The 12,058-nt window shown below is 36.0% G+C and overlaps 1 protein-coding gene and 1 long non-coding RNA gene across 5 annotated transcripts in view; one reads left to right on the top strand and one right to left on the bottom strand.

Moving 5' to 3' along the window:
• LOC130051915 (uncharacterized) overlaps positions 1-793 on the bottom strand; it is an 8,592-nt gene extending 7,799 nt beyond the window's left edge. Inside the window, exon 1 of the long non-coding RNA XR_008800181.1 lies at positions 392-793. This is a non-coding gene — a long non-coding RNA (uncharacterized LOC130051915). The remainder of the gene's footprint in view (positions 1-391) is intronic.
• LOC125664635 (tetratricopeptide repeat protein 24-like) overlaps positions 1-12,058 on the top strand; it is a 138,772-nt gene that overhangs the window by 43,914 nt on the left and 82,800 nt on the right. For all 4 annotated transcript variants that reach the window (XM_056154663.1, XM_048897474.2, XM_048897473.2 and 1 more), the window contains exons 6-7: positions 2,685-2,809; positions 5,959-6,234. In XM_056154663.1, the coding sequence (XP_056010638.1) occupies positions 2,685-2,809; positions 5,959-6,234 (401 nt within the window). The remainder of the gene's footprint in view (positions 1-2,684; positions 2,810-5,958; positions 6,235-12,058) is intronic.

The raw sequence follows: 12,058 nt of genomic DNA, 5'->3' as shown, positions 1-12,058 counted from the left end.
CCCATGGGCCTCTTGTTAATCTAAATTGTTGGTCATACTCTTTAAATCCAAAATTCCCTGACCTAGATGCTGCTAACCTAGCTAACATCATTCATGTATTTCAAAAATTTTAATTTTTGCCGGATGTGTTTCTAAATAAATGCTACAAAAAATTATAAATCCATCCATCTGCTGTTCAATGTTGTTGATTTTTTTTTTTTTAGAATTTTTCTCGGATGTTTGTAATTCCCCATTACAATTGTTTGTTTTGTGGCTCATTAGAATTGATCAAGTTTTTCTAATTCTACATACTGACCACTTACTATTTTGTTTTTTATTTCTTGTGAAACATTAAGTCCAATGATGTTATTGTAACTATTGACCATATTTGGTATATCTATGTCATTTATACCTTGAACGGATTATCTGGAATTCTCCATTTTCAATCCAACGGTTCATCCCTGGGTGATGCATCTAATTCTCCCTTAAATCCATTATTTTTTATGCCTCAATGGTCATCTGCTCTTGAACTTCAACTGGTCCTTCAACATTTTTATTTGTTCATCCATTTCTAATAACTTCAGCTCCCTTCTTTTTCGCCCTTGTTGATCTTTCTTTTGGCATGTTTTTTCTACAATTCAACATATATTTTCTAAAACTTCTGAATCTTAAAAGAAATTAAGATTTTGTCTCAACTTTTGTCTAACCTTTCTTCCAAAATTGCCTAGTCATAAAAGGAAATGAATTCCGGAATAGTGTTTTGGAAAAAATTCCCAGAAATAAAATATATTTATGTCAGGCTAAAGTACATGGAATTCTGGAATAGTGTTTGTTTAAGTTTAAGTTTAAGTTAAGTTTATAAATCTTATTATACCAAAACAAAGGAAGGAGACAGAAATGCAATTGAACTTGCTGGAGGAAAAATTCTGGATATGTACCTGACCTCGCCCACTGTCAACGTACTCGGGTGTGTTGTGGTCCATGGGCCTCATGTTTCATTCTTGGGTTAAAAGAGTCATAAACTCTCTTCTAATGATGAGCATATTTGCAAAGGAATAATTTTTAGCTCACCTGAGCTGAAAGCTCAAGTGAGCTTTTCTGATCGCCTGTTGTCCGTCGTCTGTCTGTCCATCTGTCTTTCTGTAAACTTCTTACATTTTCGACTTCTTCTCCAGAACCACTGGGCCAAATATAACCAAACTTGGTCAAAATCATTCTTGGGTGAAGGGCTTTCAAGTTTGTTCAAATGAAGGACCATGTCCCCTTCAGAGGGGAGATAATCACAAAAATGCAAAAATAGGGTAGGGTCATTAAAAATCTTCTTCTCAAGAACCACTGTGCCAGAAGAGCTGAAATTTACATGAAAGCTTCCTGACATAGTGCAGATTCAAGTTTGTTAAAATCCTGGCCCCCGGGGGTAGGATGGGGTCACAATAGGGGATCAAAGTTTTACATACAAATATATTGGGAAAATCTTTAAAAATCTTCTCAAGAACCACTAAGCCAGATAAGCTGAGATGTATATGATAGCTTCCAGACATAGTGCAGATTCAAGTTTGTTAAAATCATGGCCCTGGGGTAGGATGGGGCCACAATAGGAGATCAAAGTTTTACATACAAATATATGGGGGAAATCTTCTTCTCAAAAACTATTGGGCCAGGAAAGTGGAAATTTACATGAAAGCTTGCTGACATAGTGCAGATTCAAGTTTGTTAAAATCATGGCCCCCGGGGGTAAGATGAGGTGACAATAGGGGATAAAACTTTTACATATAAATATATAGGGAAAATCTTTAAAAATCTTCTTCTCAAAAACTACTGGGCCAGGAAAGTTGATACTAACATGAAAGCTTCCTGACATAGTGCAGATTCAAGTTTATTAAAATCATGGCCCTCGGGAGTACGATGAGGCAACAATAGGGGATCAAAGTTTTACATAGAAATATATAGGGAAAATCTTGAAAAATATTCTTCTCAAGAACCAATGAGCCAGAATAGCTGAGATTTACATGTCAGCTTTCTGACATAGTGCAGATTCAAGTTTGTTAAACTCATGATCCCTGGAGCTAGGATGGGGCCACAATAAGGGATCAAAGTTCTACATAACTAAGAAATAGAAACAAAATCTTTAAAAATTTTCTCCTTAAGAACCATAGGGCCAAAGAAGTTTAAATATGCATGAAAGCTTTCTGACATAGTGCAGATTCAAGTTTGTAAAAATCATGGTCCCCGGGGGTAAGATGGGGCCACAGTAGGGGATCAAAGTTTTACATACAAATATATTATAGGGAAAATCATTAAAAATCTTCTTCTGAAATATCACTGTGTCAGAAAAGTTTACATTTACATGAAAGCTTCCTGACATAGTGCAGATTCAATTTTGTAAAAATCATGGCCCCTGGGAGTAGGTTGGGGCCATAATAGGGATCAAAGTATTACATGCAAATATATAGGAACAATCTTTAAATATGAGCCAAGATGACTCAGGTGAGCGATGTGGCCCATGGGCCTCTTGTTTCATATTCTAACTTCTACTAGGTTTATACCTCATACTGACAGACCATGATCAATCTACAGTATGATTTAAGATAATTAGTTGGATGGAGTTTGTAATACAAGGAATTTGTATGATTTGATATTTGAATACTTCTTCATGGAGTAGATGATATTTTATGTAAAATTCATTCATAATTTTCGGACATCAGGAAAACCATGCTGAGACTGAAGTTATTCGCAGGACTCCAGTTAAAGAATCTTTCATAAGGAAAGAGGTAGCTACTCCGGTGAAAGTCAGCTCAACTCCAGTTGGATCCCCCCACAGACATGAAAGGTGATTTACTTTATTATCCCCTCGCAATTCGTTGCAAGAGGGGAAATGGGCCGTTAGTGTGTGGGTGAATGTGTGCGTAATACTGAACTTGTAGACACTTTACTGGCCACATTTTTACTCGATTGATTTGATACTTCACAGGTAGCTTTGTTATCAAGACAGGATAAACTCTAAAGATAATGGGGTCAAAAGGTTACATCGGGACTATAGAAAAAAACTTGTAGACACTCAATCTACATTCCACATTGCAATTGGTTGACATGCATTGTGCGTTAACAATTGAACATTTTTATACGCCCGTCACTAGACGGGACGTATTATGTTATGGTGCTGTCCGTGCGTCTATCCAGCTGGCTGGCTGGCTGGCTGGCTGTCTGTCCATCCCAGGTCATGTTTTCCGGACTTTTTTCCATAACAGATGCATGTACAACTTTGAAATTTGGTCACACTGTCTCGCTCAAGAATTGTAAGTGTGTGTTTGCATTTCAGCTGGATTGGTCGTCTTTGACCTACTTTAAGGCTATAAGTAGGTCAAACAGTTTTCCAGACTTTTTTAGCTCACCTGAGCTTTTCTGATCGCCTGTTGTCCGTTGTCTGTCCGTCTGTCTGTAAACCTTTTACATTTTCGACTTCTTCTCCAGAACCACTGGGCCAATTATAACCAAACTTGGCGAAAAGCATCCTTTGGTAAAGGGCTTTCAAGTTTGTTCAAATGAAGGGCCTTGCCCCCTTCAGAGGGGAGATAATCACTAAAATTCAAAAATAGGGTGGGGTCATTTAAAAATCTTTTTCTCAAGAACCACTGGGCCAGAAGAGTTGAAATTTACATGAAAGCTTCCTGACATAATGCAGATTCAAGTTTGTTAAAATCATTGTCCCGAGGGTAGGAGGGGGCCACAATAGGGGATAAAAGTTTCACATACAAATATAAAGGGAAAACCTTTGAAAATCTTCTTCTCAAAAACTACTGGGCCAGGAAAGTTGACACTAACATGAAAGCTTCCTGACATAGTGCAGATTCAAGTTTATTAAAATCATGGCCCTCGGGGGGTACGATGAGGCGACAATAGGGGGTTCAAAGTTAAGAGGATGTTGGGACCTACAAACTAGAATCAAGGTTAAAGGGACTGGTTCACGTTTTTCAAAAGAAATATATTTTATTTTTGATGTTAAAAATTAAAAATATAACTCATTTAATGTTGACAACCAAAATTTGGACCATCTGAATACAAGGATAAGAGCAATATTTTAGCCTTGAATCTGTGTTATGTAAACAAAGACTCGAGACTTTTATGTAAACAAACCAACCAGTGAAACGTCAATTTTGTAATTTAAAACACTTTCATTTTGTACATGCAATCACAGATTTTAACTTTTAAATGACACATTTTACCTAAAGTATACTTGAGATATAATAAACTTGGATCAATATCTATTTATTTTGAAAACTTTGTAGACAATAACACACCTCAATCTTTGTTTTCAAAACAAATAATAAACTCTCTATAATGAGCTTCTGTTATGATGAATAATCTTAATTTTTTTGGTGAAACCTTCTAAACATATTAGACTGTAGATTTTGATCATTTAAAGCGAAAAACAAAATTTGGGGGGAAATCGTGAATCAGTCCCTTTAAGTACATGTAACACCAGTTTACTGAAGAAAAAAATGGGATTTTTTGAAAAATTTCAAAATCAAAGTCTTCATGATCTAGATTTTTTAAATAAATTTAAAATTGGCATGGATTTTGTCAAGGGAGGAAAATAGTAGTACTCAGAAAAAGCCACTTTTATACAGCTAACACTTCATTTGGGAGACTTTATAATCGGTAGATTATAATCATATCTTGTTTGAGTACATGAATAGAATAGACATTTCATATGCATATGTTATGAAGTTGTACAACTACATGTACATTGAACAGGAACATTGGATCATACAGCTTTAAAGTTGTATGATCCGATGTTCATGTATTATTTTCATACATACAGATTAATTAGTGTTAAAAGTTATTAACTTTTCCTTACCGTATATACTCACCTGTAAGTTGTATTTTTGGGAGTTAAATTTTGGTCCAAAACTCTATGTCCAACTTATAGGAGCGTCCTAAGGAGATTAGTATTTTGTTGGATGGTGTAATGTAATATATAGCCTAGTATTTTTTAAACAACAAAAACATGGATGAAATAAACAAAATAGTAACTGTTTAATTTGTTGAGAATAAAAAGGGAAATATTGATGTCATATCCCAAAACTTTATTCGAACACAGATAAATACATGAGAGTATTGCTATGAAATTTATTTGTTGGGAAAAAATATCAAATATCAGTGCATTTCTCAAAATATTATTTGAAACACAGGTAAAAACATTAGAGTATTGATTTGAAATTGTCCACCGATTCTTGAAAAAAGTTAGACCGACTTATAAATGGGTCAATGGCAATTCCCTCCAAAATAACCTAAAAACTATACAACCGATTTATAAGCGAACTGACTTATAGACGAGTATATACGATAATTACATGCTTGAAAACATTTGCATATAAAAGAAAACAGCGAGAAGATTATTTAGAAAGTAAACAAGTTTGGTACATATAAAATCATCCAGAACACCTCGGGCCTTTCACCGAAAACACAGTGTTTTTCGGTGAAAGGCTCAAGGTGTTCCGAATGATGCATAAATTATAGTTTGTAAGGCGTCTATGAATAGTCCCACGCACGTCAGGAGAATCCCAGCATGATGTATTAACTCAGATGCAACTGTCTAGTTTTAAGGCTGAAAGAGCATAAAACAACGAATTACTAAGAGGTATTTGATATTTTCATTTCTATTAAACTTATGGCACATACAGTACTGTTGTAACAAAATACACAACTTTACACAGATAAGACCACCGGTGATCTGAAAGTTTGAACTGGTCACATGACTGTCACTTGAAATGGCAGAGTAATGTGGCTGTTTGTAAACACTAACTTAAAATCAAATAATTTTGGTTAAAACAGGTTAAATAATGTATGACATGTCATACAGCCTCATAACTACATATGTGCAATGATTGATTGTATTTTAACAAGATGGGGGGGGGGGGGGGGGGGGGATTGTCGTAATTTGGACCATACAACTTTAAAATCTTTTTTAATTTTTAGATTTATACCAGTTGCCAGGAAAGGTTCATCTCTGAGGTATGAGAAAGTGGCCAGAGGTCTGAGCAAGGACACCATTATTACAGGGGATAGCTTCAGGTCCAGTACAAGGAACTCCATGATTGACATTGAGTCTGATGATGGCTCAGAGGAAGAGGAGGATGGGACTGAAGAGAATGATGAAAAGGAAAATTCAGATATTGACAAAACCATTCACCAAATGGAAATGTCAGAAACCAGGCAAGGGAGAACAAGCAGGAACAGCACTAGTAGATCAAGGTACATAATTCTGTAGTAGATCGAGGTACATAACTCTGTAGTAGATCAAGGTACATAACTCTGTAGTAGATCAAAATACATAACTGTAGTAGATCAAGGTACATAACTCTGTAATAGATCAAGGTACATAACTCTGTAGTAGATCAAGGTACATAACTCTGTAGATCAAGGTACATAACTCTGTAGTAGATCAAGGTACATAACTCTGTAGATCAAGGTACATAACTCTGTAGTAGATCAAGGTACATAGCTCTGTAGTAGATCAAAGTACATAGCTGTTGTAGATCAAGGTACATAACTCTGTAGTAGATCAAGGTACATAACTTGGTAGTACATCAAGGTACATAACTCTGTAATAGATCAAAGTACATAGCTGTAGTAGATCAAGGTACATAACTCTGTAGTAGATCAAGGTACATAACTCTGTAGTAGATCAAGGTACATAGCTGTAGTAGATCAAGGTACATAACTCTGTAGTAGATCAAGGTACATAACTCTGTTGTAGATCAAGGTACATAACTCTGTAGTAGATCAAGGTGCATAACTCTGTAGTAGATCAAGGTGCATAACTCTGTAGTAGATCAAGGTGCATAGCTGTAGTAGATCAAGGTACATAGCTGTAGTAGATCAAGGTGCATTACTCTGTAGTAGATCAAGGTACATAACTGTGTAGTAGATCAAGATACATCACTGTTGTAGATCAAGGTACATAACTCTGTAGTAGATCAAGGTACATAACTCTGTAGTAGATCAAGGTGCATAGCTGTAGTAGATCAAGGTGCATAACTCTGTAGTTGATCAGGGTGCATAACTCTGTAGCAGATCAAGGTACATAACTCTGTAGTAGATCAAGATACATAACTCTGTAGTAGATCAATATACATAACTGTTGTAGATCAAGGTGCATAACTCTGTAGTAAATCAAGGTACATAACTCTGTAGTAGATCATGTTGCATAACTCTGTAGTAGATCAAGGTACATAACTCTGTAGTAGATCAAGATACATAACTCTGTAGTAGATCAAGGTACATAACTCTGTAGTAGACGAAGGTACATAACTCTGTAGTAGATCAAGGTACATAACTGTTGTAGATCAAGGTACATAACTCTGTAGTAGATCAAGGTGCATAACTCTGTAGTTGATTAGGGTGCATAACTCTGTAGCAGATCAAGGTACATAACTCTGTAGTAGATCAAGATACATAACTGTGTAGTAGATCAAGGTACATAACTGTTGTAGATCAAGGTACATAACTCTGTAGTAGATCAAGGTACATAACTCTGTAGTAGATCAAGGTACATAACTGTTGTAGATCAAGGTACATAACTCTGTAGTAGATCAAGGTGCATAACTCTGTAGTAGATCAAGGTGCATAACTCTGTATTTGATCAGGGTGCATAACTCTGTAGCAGATCAAAGTACGTAACTCTGTAGTAGATCAGGATGCATAACTCAGTAGTACAGTCCCTACATTTTTCTTGACAAATGGTTTAAGCAATGTGCGGTATCATCAGTGAATCATTTGTAACAGGAAGGGAGAAAATGCAACAGACCAGACTGGGATTTGAACCCAGGCCTCCTAAATCTCTAGTCAGGTACACTGAGCTATCTGACCACCGGTGATTGAATCTGGCTGACCTCTACATTCCTCCCTCTTTATATGTCTTCACACTTGAAGACACACAACCCAGATTCTTTTTGCCCTGCAAGTCCAGGGGTGGTCAACGACACCAAATGTAACAGGAAGGGAGAAAATGTGATGGACCAGACCGAGATTGGAACCTGGGCCCCCTGAATTTTCTCTTGTCAGATGCTCTACCAACTGAAGAAGACAAAACCCAGATTCTCTTTGTCCCGGGAATGTTTCTTTCCTCCCCTATTTTTTCTATTACGTGTCCTGGACATCTTCTTTCCACAAGACTGTAAAGACCTGAACAAACCCTGCAAACTGGTTGACTCAAGTGACGAGTCTTGCTCATCCTGGGAAGAACAATGAGGAGAACCACTTACTCTAGGATGTATACTGTTGACACCATCTACCTTTACTGACCTTTACAGACAACTGAGGACCCTTATCTGTCTCAAACTCAATTGCAAGAGAATGATAGAATCCTTCATTAGTATGAGTGTGGGATAGGGAAATTCCACCGAGGGGACAAGATTCGTAGTTGAGGACGAGGCTTTGCCAAGTCCTAGACAGTGAATCTTGTTCCAGAGGATTATTTTTCTCACATTTTACCCACAGTTTAGTGCATAAATTCAAGAGCTTCGAGAAAATTCAAAATGATCAAAATCCTCATTTCAATTTCAATGCAGAAACTGATTAGACAGCCAGAAAGAGCATACCTGAAAATGCTTTACACTATAAGTGTAAACTAAAAAACCCTAGGCTGTTCACAAGAAAGCTATACTAAATTGAAATTTAAAGAAAACAATACAAAATATTTTACTTCACCGTGTAACGTAAATCATAGAAAATATATGACATCACAATCAAATGCATATGACGTCGCAGCAGTGTGAGACAGAAATATCTCACATGGCTGTCTCACATGGGTAAAGTCGATCTCACACTGGCGATAATGTAAGAAATAGCAGCCTCTAATGATTTAGAGTGGTGAAAAATAACATGATTATGGATTGCAGAATCGCATGCCTAACTAAGGACTAAAAAAAAATGGCCGCTGGTGTAGGAGGGGTATGTGGAACACTGCTGTGTTTTGTGATTTTTCTACAGTTTCAGACCGTGCTTTATTGAATTGAATTGCAAGAAAGTATATGTTATGCACCTATTTCAATGGCTTGTACTGAAGTTAAGAATTCAATGCTTTGGAAAACAGACTTTGCAAGGTTTGTTGATGAAAGACTATAACAATTCGAAATCTGGTAATAACGGTAAAGTGAGTTGTGTTCCGCTGCTTAGTTCTTTGTGTCTCCTATTGTCCGGTGATATACACGTCAACCCTGGACCAACTCAACAGGCCGTAACATGTATTGGCTGTTTAAGAACAACTAATGATAATGCTAAACTGTCTGGATCCCCAGATATTTCGGGATGGATTTGCGATTCCTGCATAGAAAATCTATCCATGAATTATGACCTTAACAAATCGGTAGACGATATCATCCAGTCTTTACCGAAAGGAATTTCTTTTGGACACTTAAATGTATGTGGCTTATTTGGTAAGTTAGACCAAATCAAAATCATGTTACGTAAAGGTTCATTTGATGTGTTTGCGGTTACAGAAAGTAAAATAGACAGTGGTATATCTGATTCAGAATTATCAATTAATGGATATAGGCTCGCAAGACAGGACCGGGATAGGCATGGTGGAGGAATTGCTGTGTACATCAAAAATAAATTTCAGGTTACTGGTATGCAACACCATGAAGACATTGAGGTTTTAGATTTTGACGTCAAAATAGGTAACTCCCCCAGGTTCACTTTTGCAATTGTCTACAGGCCGCCAAGTTCTAAATGTGAATGGTTTGAACATTTTGAGAAACATGTGGAAACATTAACTACTATTAAAAATAACATTGTATTTATGGGCGATTTTAACATCGATGAAAATAAGAATTCAAATCTTAAAAACCTAATGAAAACGTACAGACTTCTTCAAATAATTAAAGAGCCCACAAGAGTAACAAAGGACTCCAACACTCTCATTGACCATATATATGTGTCCGAACCACGAAATGTTTGTAAATCTGGCGTAATACACATAGGCATCAGTGACCATCATCTAGTTTATGCTGTCCGTGGGAAATTGAAGTCTGGTACAAACTGTCACATTAATGTAAAATACCGCAGTTTCCGGAATTTAGAAAAGGACCAATTCCATCGTGACCTCCATGATGTCGATTGGAATCATATTAAAGAATTGAGTGATCTAAATGAAATGTGGTGTGAATTCAACTCTCGTTTCTTCAAAGTCATTGACAAACATATTCCTTTTAAAGATAGACGAATAAAGGTTAAATCAGAGGAATGGATAAATGATGAAATATTGAATGAGATGCATAATCGTGAGTACCTACATGAAAGAGCATTACAGTCCAAATCAGAGGATGACTGGGCTCTCTACAGAGCAAGCAGAAACCGTGTCACTCTTAAGATCAGAGAAGCGAAACGGGGCTTTGTGGAGGAGGCAGTTGATCAATGTACCACTCGACCAAAGGATATGTGGTCCAGATTGAAAACATTTTTACCATCGAGGCAGAATTCGACAGCATGTACACATTTGCAAACTGACAACGGTACCATTGCCTCTTTTGAATCAATGGCTAACTGTTTTAATGATTTCTTTTGTAATGTAGGACATGAAATAGGAAAGCATTTTGATTCTTCTTTACCGGATGTGGAACATCTAAAACCACCAGGTTCATTTAAAATTCCAGAAATTACAATTGAATTTATTACAAATGAAATCATCAAAATGGCATCTTCGAAAGCCACAGATATTGATGGTTTGTCTGTAAAACTCTTAAAGTTGTCATTTAATCGCATTGGTGATATTTTACATTTTATTTTTAACAAATCCATATCCTCATGCACATTTGTGGATACTTGGAAAAGAGCTAGGGTAGTCCCATTGTATAAAGCAGGTGATGAGCATTTGGTAAATAATTACAGACCAGTTTCTATTTTACCAGTTGTCAGTAAAATTATTGAACGACATGTCTTCAATTCCTTTTATGAATATTTATCCACAAACAAATTAATTACAGATAGTCAATCTGGATTTAGGCCAAGTCATTCATGTGAGACAGTGTTGAATGGTCTTACTGATAAATGGTTCAAAAACATGGATGATGGAAGGCTTACAGGAGTTCTGTTTATTGACTTGCGTAAGGCCTTTGATACAGTCAACCATGAAGTACTTTTGCATAAACTTGTGTCTTTTGGAATTTGTCGTAATACTTTTAAATGGTTTCAATCATATCTTACAAATCGTAATCAATGTGCCAGTTGGAGACTGGTATGTTATCTAGAGAAAAAAGTATATCCTTAGGAGTTCCTCAGGGGTCAATTTTTAGGACCATTATTTTTTATTTTGTACATTAACGATTATCCAAAATGTCTTAAACACTCTTCAGTTACAATGTATGCAGATGACACTTCACAGGATGTGAGTGATAAATCTGTTAATGTAATTGAATCAAAATTGCAAGAGGACCTTAAGTTGGGTGCAGAATGGATGCTTAAAAATAAACTCTGAGTATAAATCTTCAAAAAACACAATGTATGCTTATTGGCACGTCTCAAAAGTTACGGAAATGTCGAATGTTAAATATAGATTTTAATGGTGTACAAATTGAATTTGTGAAGCAGGCTAAACTATTAGGTGTTTATATAGATAATACTTTATCATGGGATGCACATGTGGAATTTATTTCAAAGAAAATTGTAAGAAAACTTGCTGTACTTAAGAGAGTGAGTTATTTTATGCCACCAAATGCACTTATCAAGGTTTTTAATAGTATTGGTTTTCCACATTTTACTTACTGCTGTACTGTCTGGTGTAACGTACAAAATCAACTATATTTAGAAAAAAATTTCAAGCTGCAAAAGAGGGCAGCAAGAATACTTCTAAATATTCGAGATATCAGGACCTCTTCTGGCTTTTTATTTTCTTGTTTGAACTGGATGCCAATTAAGGATTATTTTATGTTTAGAAAGGTTGTCTTTCTGTTCAAAGTTTTAAATAATCAAATGCCAAATTACCTAAACTTGTTTAAATATACAGGAGATGTGAGTCGCCGCCAAACCAGGTCGAATGATTATATGTCTAATTTATTATATTTACGAAGAGCTAAAA

This window comes from Ostrea edulis, chromosome 1, assembly GCF_947568905.1.
Source record: "Ostrea edulis chromosome 1, xbOstEdul1.1, whole genome shotgun sequence".
NCBI lineage: Eukaryota > Metazoa > Mollusca > Bivalvia > Ostreida > Ostreidae > Ostrea > Ostrea edulis.
This window is presented reverse-complemented; position numbering and strand designations above follow the sequence as displayed.